A 12,433-nucleotide genomic window follows, 5' to 3' on the forward strand; every position below is an offset into this window, starting at 1 on the left:
AATTCCCCGTCCCTGTTCTATTTGACGTCGCTGTAACAAAGCGACTAGAGCGGCAATTCTCCAGGAATCGTGTTTTTGTCACCATAAATAACTTAAATTTTCTCGTTTACATAAAAGGCCCTTTCTTAGGCTGTTAATTATTTTTGGAACAGGGTTATGTGAGGCACGGTAACGCCGCTGGCTTTGATATGTGCGGAGTATCACCTAGAACTAACATGCTGTGCTGCAAACCTAGTCCGTTATAACTGCGATTAGTTACAAAAAAAAATGGGGGTTGGGAGGACTTTTCTGGCTTGAACGTCACAGGCGGCTGGGCTTAGAGGCTCTAGCTAGGAGCTCTCCCTAACCTCCGGTAATGTAGAGCTTCAACTCCAGCGCCGTTACTTACTGTGATAGTCTGTTGTTTTTAGTTGAAGTGATGGACGAAAAATAGACTGTCATTGAGAATACCATAATAAACTGACATAAATCAAAATATACCGGGAACAAAAATTACTACCGCCAGCGCTGTCCAAAGCTGTTAGAACACTTGAATCCGGCACTAGCGATGAATTCAGTAATTTTCCGGCAAGCTTGAGAAGATTAGACCGGCAGATTAGACGGAGGCAGTCTACATGGCTACAGGAGCTTAAATCCGACACAGGTTTAATAAAATTCGGTGTACCACAAGGCTCTATCCTCGGCCCTCTACTTTTCATTTTATATATTAATGATATAGTAAATATACACTCCACTTCAAACATAGTCCTCTACGCTGATGACACGTACCAATGTCTTCTTTTCCGGTCCCAACCTTAGCGTGCTTGAATATCGATCCAATACCTGGCGCTATGAACTGCAAACATGGCTTGATGCCAATATTCTTGAACTAAACATAAAAAAAAACTAAATATGTGCTTTTTCGTGCCAAAAATAATCCCCTTGATCATAATATCCGACTATATTTTAAAAACACGCAAATTGAGCAAGTGAATTCTCATAAGTTTCTAGGAGTCCATTTTCGCAGTGACTTGGGCTGGACCGATCACGTCAATAGTCTGCGGATACGAATATCGAGATCAATTGGGTTAATTCAACGACTTCGTTATCTTCTTCCATTCCATGTAAAAAAAACAGTTATATTTTTGTCTTATTCATTCTCATATTGTGTATAGTCTCTTAGTGTGGGGAATATATAATAAAACTGACTCGGATAGGTTGTTCTCTCTACAAAAAAGAGCCTTGCGCACTTTGGGTAGATATACTGTTAGTACTAAAGACATGTTTACCTCTTGTAAGGTGTTACCGGTTTTTCTATGCTACAAACACTCCTTAGCACTCCTAATCTACCAAATAATAAAACATGACTTTGAATCTTTTTCCCGTTTTTATTTGAATACAGCAATCACACATAACTTGCGCACAATTTCTTTGATTGTTTCTAGGCCTCGTACTAATTGCGGCACCCAGACTACAGATCACCAAATAACAGTTATATGCAACACATATCCAACATTAATTGCTTGTGCCCAAGAGAGTGTCAACATTCATCAATTCAAGAAGAAAATGAGGCATCTTTTGAACACCCCCGTGTGAAATTTTATTATGCATACCTGCTGCATTTCATTGTTATTCCTACTGTACTGCGTGTATGTGTTTTTCTTTTGTACGCCACTTACTATTGCTCATTCTTGATAACGTCTTCAGTATTATCTTCTACCTGACCAGTGCTTGTGTAATTGCTTATTTTGAATTCCTGTCTCGCCGTGTTTGGTGTACCACTGTTCTCATATGTTACTCCGCACCATCTGCACCGACGTGTAATGCGGGTGTTAGGCCTCGTCAGGAGACATCCTGGTCTTCTTTAGCCTCTCCCCGCGGACACCATGTATTGTTGTCCGAAATAAATGGAAAGAAAGAAAGAAAGAAAGAAAGAAAGAAAGAAAGAAAGAAAGAAAGAAAGAAAGAAAGAAAGAAAGAAAGAAAGAAAGAAAGGTGTGCTCCACTTAGCTGTATATATGCAACACATACATGCACAGCAAACAACACTTGGTAACTTGCTGTCAAAACATGTTACACTGGCTGTCGCCTACACATTCGTTAGTGGGAAGGCCAAGGAACCCTCATTATCTTTCTGTTTAAAATTAATATCTTGATTTGTTACCAACGAATACATCTTTCTCAAATTGCGGTATCCGTGGATGTTAGGCGTGCGTTTAAGAGTATATTCCTTCTCATGAAAGATATAACAGCAACTCATGACACGTTTCCATGCGTGGTGCCGGTGACCGTTAGCGTTTTGGTCACATTGAATAGCCGTAATTTAGCTATGCTAGATTTCTTGACGAATCTATATCACCTCTGCATGTTTCTATTGCTAAAAAGACATTATTTGCGATTTACACCTCCTACTGTGAAAAATCTTTTTTAATTTAAACTATTTAGAATTTAGAAAGTATTTTGACAGAAAGCTCAAGCAGCTAGCCACGGCGGACAGGGCTAACTGGAGATCTGTGGAAGAAGCCTCCGCTCTTCGGCGAATGGATGTAAAATGGCTTTGATAATGACGATCATGAAAAAAAATCACAAGACAAAATGTAATCGCTATCGTGCCGCTTTTGTTTCTCAATGGCCCTGTCCTCCCTGGTAATGCCTTATGGGAAAATGAGATTGGTTTTGAGTGCGCCAACAGAACTTTGTTAACTAGGACAAATGATATTATTTGCAGATGCAATAAAATTTAAATGTGCCATGATTATAACTGCAGGGAAAGAGTGCCCGTAGCTTGAGTGGAGCACTGTGCGACTGCGGTCGATGCCGGAGCTTTGCTTGTACAGTGGCTGCACTTAGGACTGAAACAGAAGTCACACACGTTACGATCCAAAGAATGTGTTTCAGTGTGAATTTCGTTCTACAGTGATCTGCTAACGGGAGGCTGAATGCTTCCAGAGCAACGCATAACAGCCTAAGATTGCGGCATCTAGGCACTCTCGTTAAGAGTTTTGTATTCTTGGCAGGCCCCCAGTGAACATCAAACAATCGCTGCACTTCTTGGAGACACCAAACGGCATGTACAGGGCTAGCTCTTTTTCTTTTTCCATTTTCGATGTTTAGTTGCGGGCGCAGTTGCTATTCTCAAAGGCGGAGAGAGAATTTTCTTTTGAACCGACGGGCGGTCACCGTTTCTAGTGCGGGAGTCCATGGCACTGCGCGGTAGCCTCCTTGGCATTCAGGACGTCTCTTCTTTCGCTCCTCAGCGAGGGTGAACAAAAGGACGCACATCTCGGAAAACAATGGGCAAGGCGCATTGGCAGTCGAGTGGCACCGCCTTCACAAGCTTTTTTGCGCCGCACTATTTCAGGTCGACCGGAAGGCGCGCGTTTGTTCCGCCAACTGTGCGCTCTGACATTGCGTCAGGTCTTTGTATCCCTGCCTGGAGCTCCTTTGAAGCTGTGGGCGTTGGCCAGCCCACCGGTCCTGAGTATACGTCTAGGAAAAGAGGTGTTGCGATCGACACTTATAACCCTTTTAGAGCAGCACCTCAAGGATGTTGTTTATCGTTTCTATGGTGCTTTTCGATGAGCATTGTAAGTACCTAACTGCATACCGCGTGCAGGTTGGCACTAAAATATGCGCCGATGTAGAGAGTTAGGAAATGAAAATGGCTGTTGCAGAAAAATGATTTTTTACCACCTACAGCAGACGCACTGTACAGGTTTTTGTTCCGTTGGTGGTTTTTTGCAGGTTCAAGATATGCTTACCACTTCTCTAACTCCCACTGTAACACTCGTCAGTCACTGATCCTACTTGCAGTCCATGGTGTGTATTATTAGCTTGCATTCGTAGCCATTGGGTGTACTAAGAAGGGCAAGGTTAATGCGAGTGTTATGTAGCGCTGTACTGTCTAGCTCTTAACCGGAACATCATGATCTGAATAAGAGGCGCATGGTGCTTGGTTCACGTAGCTGGCGCACGTCAATCATCGAAGATTCTTTAAATAAAAAGAAATGCTCTTTTTTACAAGCACCTTACATGGATTGAAGGAAATTCTAAAAACCCGGACGTTTTCATTGGGTGGGTGTCTTTCTAAAGGCTCTCTCTGCTGGCATTTATACCCAGTCTTTTTTCATCCACACTCCGCTTAGTACAGGAAATAACTTAATAGAGCTGGTTTTGGGAAATAAACGTTAAAAAAACTTTTTTCCTGCTGGACAAATCTTGCACGGGATATAAGAAGCACGGCCGACATCGCCGAGCAGCTTGCGTTCCACGTATGCGACGTACCCTGAGCGTTGTGATCACGTGTTTATTATATATATATGTACATGTACATTCATCCGACCTGATGCGATGAAGACGAAGGAGCCCCGGAGACGTCTTCTGCAAGCAGAGATGCACCACAGCTGAGAACACGTCCGTTGCTTATGACTACAAGGCAACAGTCCCGTCAGAGATTACAGGTTCCTGTGCGCACTTATGCAATACCCGAACACGGCCAGGAAGTTCATATTTACGCTCATTTGGCGTCTCGCTGGATATCTGAGTAAGTGAAATTTTGTTTCTCATGCAGCTTGCTTTGCTTGGCTTGGGCGATTAAATATGCGTCGTCTTGGAACAGATGGTGGGAAAGAAATTAGAGCTTGAAAGGCACTCACTAAGGGCCGAACTTACTGCCTCAATCTTGATTTATGCGCATTAAATAGACCTGTTTAGTCATAGATTTTGGAACGACTTCGGCCGAAGTTTAGCTTTTGCCTTGGAACTTGCAGTGGCGGGTAGTAGAAATCAAGTCTTTATGTACATGTGAAGGAGAGTGCACATGCAATAGACGTCAGTGCATTATGGCACCGACGGCTGAGGCATCATAAAACCTGAACTTACTACTACTACTACTACATCTACAATGTACGATTTGTTGTCGATTATAAGATAGTGTGCACATTATCTTCTCATCTTTCACCATATCATATTTAGTTCCGCGTGAAGAGTGCTTTTTATGCTTCAGTAACCAATCGCTTTGTCGGAAGTTCTATAGCCATCAGCGTTACTAAGACGAGGCTTCTTTTGACTGCACTTGAGAAATCTGATATTATAGTCTTGTGAATTTCCTAGGAAGGCCCAGATACTTATGAAGTAGTCAGCCTTGAACAACTTCTCTATACTTTGCGTTGCCGGCTCATACATACGTGTCGTTCTTTTTTTTTCTTAGAGGGGGGATGCGTTCAGAAAGTCGGTAATAAACACCGTTAACTATTGGTGACTGCGTCCGACTAAAATCATGCCCAGAAAGGGAGGCGAAAATGTTCATACTCGGACAGTCACATAAAACGACGGGTTTGATCCTCAACCAAGAAAAAACCTATATGCTCACTGTGGCGACACCACAGACTATGCCAAAGTTTGGCTTCCTTCAGTGATCTGTCCCGACGAGAGTCGACGCCTTGTATTCAGCAGCAAAGTCTCACGGATGTCAACCAAAATTTGTCTGACGCAGAAATCAGTGACCCCGTTCTTCCATGCCTGCTAAAAAAATTCGCGTGTTTAGCGTGTCCATAAACCGTTTCCTTGAGTTTGACGTCCATAAGTGGACTCAGTGTCGTCACTAGTGACGCTCTGTCGTCTTAACTTTGGCTACGCGGTGAAGAGAAAACTAGTGACAAGGACAGAAGCAAAGCCCCGGTGGCGCACCTCTCGCTGGCCTCGAGTCCAACTCTGAAGACTGGTCCAGCTTGACCGACAACAGCAACGGCTTGATAGCGTATTCCGGCTCTTTCCGCGTCACCTTGTTAAGATTTACAGACACCAGCCTAGGAAGCTTGGTCAGGTCGTTCATTGGACCCCGCGTTCGGCCGAAAAAGGACAATGCCCTGTAACCGGCAAATGGCTCGCTGGGCTGGAACCTGTAGAAAAGCCGTTTCTTGTCTTGGAGCCCCGGATAGGCCTCTTTCTTGCCACGCCAACCCCCGTGCACAGTCTGCCGTTTAGGGGGTGGCAACGCCTTCGCTAACCGGACGACCTCATCCGTTTGTTTGGCAGGCTTTTCCGTGGCCCGCGGTTCAGGTGCAACTGGGCCACTTTCGTACGCTTCGTCTTCACGAGATCTTGCGTCCTCTACTTCGCCGCGGAAGTTGTCCCGTCCGGCTTCGGCCTGTCGATTGAAGTCATCTTCGAGCCAGCTGGCCGGATCGATGGCCGGTTCCGGTTCAGGTTCAGGTAGCGGCAGCGGTGGCTCAAAGCGTGGCGGGTTCGCCGAAAAGGTGTGGAACTGGACTCTGGTGACGGAGGGCCTGCCCGAGACAGGGCCGATGCTCGTCCACTCCTGGAAGCCTCCGGCATCCTGGTGCCGAGTAGCGTCGCCGTTGAAGGCTGGCTGTACTTGCCTTCCCCGCTCTGCATTGTCTTCATTGGTACGGGCCGGCTTGGTTTGTTGTTGACTCTTGCTAGGTCGAACTCGTGGTTCCTCTGGCTGGCCTTCTTTTATTTTTGCGAAGACCCGCATCTGAGCCCTACCACGCGACGAAGAGCTACGTTCGCGCGTCGTCTGTTTGCTACCCCTGTCGCTGGAAGAACCATCGCCAGCCAGTAGTGGAAGCAGAATGATTGGTTCATGAGTTTTCGGCGGCGCCTTGGGCAAGATTTTAAACGTGGATGTCTTGGTTGGCTTTGAGGAAGGCTTGCTTTGGCGTGAGGTCAAGGGAGACGAGGGTTTGGAACGAGCTTCTTTTTCTCGGCTGCGTTTGCTGCCGCTGGTCGCCTGTGGTCGAGGGAATGGCGGTGGTGGTGGTGGTGGCGGAGGCGGCCGCACAGGTGGCGCTACGGGCGCGGCTCCTTCAGTGGTCTTGGAACCGTTCTTCTCTTTGTTCCGGAGCAAGTTTAGGTGGTAGAAGCTGGGCGCCTTGCGGCAGTCGAACTTGTACCACCAGTCGCAAACGAAGTTGCGCTGGTTGAATATGGTGCCGTTCACGCATAGGAAGCTAGAGTTACGGCCATCAGCCAGGCAGTTGTGGTACACCTGAAAGGAAGAATACCGAGCGGCGTGAGTTTAAGTAACCATCAATTAGTTTTGGCCACGAATGCTAATTTTGAAGACAGTTACATGTCGGCGTTGATGTTGTCATAAATCGATGTGATTCGTTTCGTGTGTAGCTTAACTTTGCGTTAATGATGTTTTTCCAACATTTTAATACTTACGTTCGTGACTGTGGGTTTTAATTATCTTCGTCATTTTAACCATGTTAGTAATTTTCAATCATCGTCCGCGGCTAAATGGCGTCCATTCATGCTCCAGGTTGCCTACTTCCAACCTGTGATTAGCTGCTGTCATGGCATAGCAATGGCAGTGATCGAGATTAAGGTCAACCATACAGATTCACTTCACTATTGGCAGCTTTTTAAAGCTTGGTACAAAATTAGCGGTGAGTGCGCACTGTTAGGCATGTCAGCAGAGTCTTGACTTGGGCGTTCACCGTTCCAGTGATGACCAAAGAATCACTGGCACGCCACACAGAAGTGCAACACACAACATAACTGAATCAGCAGAGTGCTATACTAAACATATGAACCGCCAACAAGGAAACTGCAAATCCAACGCAAAACCCGTACTACTTAGTGGCTCTATACACGGCCTTGTCGAACGTTTTTTGTTCTGACAACACCGTCAATTAGCCCGAGGAGACTTCCTCTTTCAACAAGGATGGCGTGTGACCTGCATCGGTGCTTTATCAAACATTGTGCGGAATGTATTGCTTGCAGCGTGCCTTATCAAAACCAGTGCGAGACGCGTCGTCTGCACCGACGCAATTCTTTTCAAACGGTGCGCCACTGATACCGAAAGTGCTCAGGGGCTAATATCTTCAGCACCAGTGCTTGTTTACAAACGTAAGAACCGTGTATAGGAAAGGAAATACAAGCTAGGCTGACTAAAACTTCATCATAAGCATCTTCACGCTTTCCTACTGAAATTAACCTGAACTACTATTCAGCTTCCTTCGGCTGAAATAGTGTCTCAGTCGTCTTGTTCCCATTTCATTAGTTGAGTGCAGTACATTCTGAACGCTTTGCTTAATAAGCACGCCTCAGTGGTATTGCTCAAAGTCGCAGGAGCAGTCTCACCTGGCAGTCCGTCTCTACGTCCGCAAAGTACCCCGGGTAATCTTGATTGCTGCATCGGAACTCGGTGACCGGTATTTCAGCGTTCGCTGGAGCAGTTCCGATCGGTCTTGTAGTCACGGTCGTCCTTCCCTGCATAAGGGTTTCTCTTCATCATGGGCGAGATATGAACAACAATGGCTTGCACAGGCAATCTCCAGTACCAGTAGAAAATTGGTGAAATAGAAAACGCAAACGGTGGTTCGTTTTCTCAGAACGAGCAGAAGCGCCAGCGCCCTATCCCTTCGTCGGTGCATAATGAAGCATGCGACTCCGGGCTGCCATAGGCGCTTACTATAAAAAAATAATTACTTCATTAAGAGCGAGAGCTCCGAGTTCATGGTCTCCATTTGTACTTGCGCTGTTAATGTCTCATTCCGTCGAAGCGGTCTAATTGAGCATAATGTACGATCAACTAACCCCGGTTACTCCTTTCATTACTGCACGCACTTTACTGCAGTGCATTGTTACATGCTTTTGGTTTTTGTTTCTCTGATTTTGGTTGGCTCATTTCATTATTTAGTGTTTCCGCAACCAGGAAAGTATAAAAAATCAACTGTGCTTTCTTACCTCCAATAAAATGTGTGCGACCAGAAATAGCGTCTAAAAAGCATCTACATTCACAACGCCACCGCATCACTTGTGCTGAGCCGAAGCTATCACCACTTCGGCTGAGGCTAGAGGTATAGCCCCCGCGCATGTTCTCGTGAGAGGCGCGAACAACAACCTCCGTGCCTCATCTAGGGTGTACCTCTTACCTGTTCACGACTTTCGTCAGAAGCGACCGAGATGTCGCCGTCACTTCCTCCCAGCGGGGCCGTATTTTTTTTCTTAACATGCCTTCCCATGATGGCCTCATTTTCACAAATTCTCGTGGTCGCATGCTTTCACAAGCAGGTATGCGGAAGAGGCTGGTCGGACGAGGTCTAAGCATGATGCGACATTTGAGTGCTGTTCCTTATCCTTGAGCTTCCAACCATTTGTAAGGTTACTGACATCTTGAGAGTATTGAAATATCGATAAAAATGAAACACGGATCACCGTTTACACTTTAGATTTAGGCATTTTCGCTTTAGGAAAACGTAACAAAGGCACGATGAAAATTTCGATTAATCACCGCCCATAGGAACGACATATGAGGCGAGTCTACAATTATTTTGTGCCCAAATAAGCGTGGATATGCATAGAGCACATGCATATACCTTGTGGTAAATGTTAGGTGAAATCTGTACAACAAACCTGGCATCCTTTTCCTACCATGCGAAGTGCACGTTTAGACGGAGGAGCTGATACTACTCAGATGTGTTAAGCATAAGCTGTGGGAACGCTACCGCCTCTAAAGACACGAATGCTTTGCTTGTGCGTCCACAGGCAGACAATTGCGGCTTTGCGCATGTATGAACACATATCTTGCAGTATATACGACGTGGATGTCTTACGAGCAATGATTACCGGAACCACACTGCCACCATTGCGTGCTGCAGCTTACAGTATCAGTCAACCTGGCTGCTACGTACCTGAAACTTCGAGCTCTCTGCGAAAGGTGGCCCTCAAGCTACCACCCATGCATGCGGTCAGAGGGCGTCGTTCGATCCCCTGCAGCGCCACTGGGTACTTACAAGCTTTCCTATGGGCACAGTCTTGTCCCTGGACTCACGCTCGGCATTCCTGCTGTGAAATCCTTCGCCCGCTTAACGGAGACCAGAGCCCCTTTAGCCATAGTTTAACCATGCTGGCCTTAGGTGTTTGAAATCAAATCATTAGCCCCATCAGAAGTTAGTACTTCAAATGCTGCATGGAACGGCATTCATTCCCATGGTTAAACTATACCGAAGCTCTTGTAGACCTCTACGAGATATATAAAAAGATTTCCAGAGACCACTTGCTTGTAGGGAAGGCGTCATGCAAACGTCTCTCCCGTAAGAATATAGGGTGAACACGCGGATAAATTTTGTGTGATGGCACTCACCTTTCTTTGGCCTGCACACACGGCGAACACGCCTGAAAGTAAGTAAAACTCCGTTAGTAATCCGAATAGAGTTTTCATCGCTTATCTTGATGCAACTGAAAAAGAAAGGAGACATGTAATGTGTGCTTAGCACAATTTATTGTAACTCTGGATATTAATATGCGTCGGGCATACAGTTACATGCATGTAACTCTTGGATTCCATAAATTGCGGCGCACCACACACTTATTTTCTCTGTTACTCTCAAAGAAATGGCACCGTTAGACACTCGGAAACTTTAGAGAGGCAACCCGCTATTTACGATAGGTGGCCGTGAGGAACGCTGCCGCATTTGACATAAGAAACCGAACTTGACACATTTGTCTAGAGCTCTATTAATTATACAGGATAGGGGGAAGGGGGGGGGGTAAGCCAGAAGGACTTTGAAGCGCTCAATATTGTGCGCCAGCTGATTACAATTGGCAGTCTAGAAGCATGCTTAACTTTGCAATAAATTCTGTTGGAATGTGACCTATTGCAATGAATTTTGAATAGAGTGGTTCAGGGCGATGGGAAATATATCCTTGTTGGATTAATGAAGAAATTTTTCGTCGGTTTGAAGGACTAAAAACAGCGTCTGAATTTGGAGCCCTTACACGCACATATACCATTAAGAAAGCCTACTGCGTTCTTAATTAGCGAGCTATAGAGGCTGCGTTTCACATTGCGTTTCAACAGATCATTTCTACGAGCTAAGCTGTACAACAAGAACTAAAGGTGCACTGCCGGACAACCCTCTCAAAACGACATTTCGAATATATAGTACCCAATCCTGTGCAGCTAAAGGAATGTAAATATGGGCATAATCCATTGCCTCAAGATCTTACTCTAATAGCTAATAGTCTACCTGATTAGTCAAACACACAATTTCCTAGCACCACGAATTTCTTACGCTGGCATACGGCGCACAGTAAACTACAACACACTGGTTAAAAATCGTGGCCCATGCGAATTAAGGTGAGCGCGGGATCAGAAATACAATATATTGTGGGCAGATATTTCGCACAAAAAAAGTATCTCGCAGCCTCTCGTACTCTACGCGGCAAGCTTTTGAAGTTCGCTCAGACTTCTTCCAATTTTTGCGGTTCTCCCAGAACGCTCTCAATATTTGAACCCTGAATTGCACTTGGGCTAACTTGCGGCGAACGAAAACAGGAGAGACAATCTACGGAACGGCGGCTAATTCACCAAGCCGGTAGAGAAAGTGCAAGCGGGCACTGACCTTCGAAAAACCACCAACACCTAATTAGCGAGACCCGACGATTAGCTGCTACAGGCTATTCGAAAACGAAACCGTCGGAGGAAGTATAGGAGTAGGGCACTGACGAAGTTCGACATAAGCTAACGTTCCTCAAACCTCACAACTTCTTGCTCCTCGAGTTGCGCCCGATCGAGATCCGACTGGCACCTGGTTCATATGCAACACAGTGGAGCAAGCAGGGGCTACTCTTCTATCGACCTCAACCCACAATCAGTCGTCCCGGTCGACCTCCCAGCTGCACACAAGCACTTCTTTTTTTGGACCGCCGTGTAATCCATGAGTGGGAAAGGCCGTCGCTCACCGAAGACGAGCAGCATCCACGCGTTGGCTCCCGCTCGCGATGAGGGCCGCATTTTTGTCGGCGCTCGAGTGAACAGCGTTTGCGAGCGCTGCGCCGACGCTGGTACAAACGTCCGCGCAAGTCCTGTGTTCGCCGAGACGAGGGAAAGCGGCACCGAGGAAGACAGGCCCGGGGACACGTCTTTATAGTTCCGCAGTCTCTCCCGCTGCGCTCCTCTCCTCTCCGGCTTTGTGTTTTGATTGTCTCTCTTTCTCCGCCCTCTCTCTTGAAAGGTGAGAGAGGGTGGCTGGACCATTCCGTGTCCCGCGCACTTCCGAGAGCGTCTTCTTCCCTTCGGAAGCGCGCGCGGGCGCGCGAGAAAACGTGCGCGCGTGACCTGGTGAAAATCGGTCCGATTGTCACTCTCGACACGCTGGGGCTTTCTCCCCCTGCTCCGTCCTGTACTCCTTCCTCCTCCCGCTAATTATGTCCTGACCGCTGTGTGCCTTCCGTTACATTTTTCTCGACCTCCTCCACCTCATTCGTCGTACCAGCGACAGGCGCTAGAAAATGGCGGCCGGAGAGCGCGAAAGCCAGTTCGTCACGCACGTTAAACCCGCGGCTACGACGCGGACACTTTGTATGACGACGCTGTCACTCCCGCTACCATGCATGATAAAGGACAAGCATTCGAAGTGTTAGAAAAGTGGAAAAACGGTGAGATTTGGCCGTGGGTTAGTTTGGTGGTTGTTTCGCA

At 46.5% G+C, this 12,433-nt stretch overlaps 1 protein-coding gene across 1 annotated transcript; it reads right to left on the reverse strand.

Moving 5' to 3' along the window:
- Positions 1–4,332: 4,332 nt before the first annotated feature.
- LOC144097238 (uncharacterized) lies at positions 4,333–11,812 on the reverse strand. Its single transcript, XM_077629983.1, has 4 exons — positions 11,698–11,812; positions 10,097–10,128; positions 8,092–8,220; positions 4,333–6,991 (listed from the first exon to the last, which is right to left on the reverse strand). The coding sequence occupies exons 1-4, from the start codon at positions 11,747–11,749 to the stop codon at positions 5,630–5,632; spliced, it is 1,575 nt and encodes a 524-aa protein (XP_077486109.1). The 5' UTR covers positions 11,750–11,812; the 3' UTR covers positions 4,333–5,629.
- Positions 11,813–12,433: the final 621 nt, after the last annotated feature.

Source organism: Amblyomma americanum, chromosome 7 (genome assembly GCF_052857255.1).
Source record: "Amblyomma americanum isolate KBUSLIRL-KWMA chromosome 7, ASM5285725v1, whole genome shotgun sequence".
Lineage (NCBI taxonomy): Eukaryota > Metazoa > Arthropoda > Arachnida > Ixodida > Ixodidae > Amblyomma > Amblyomma americanum.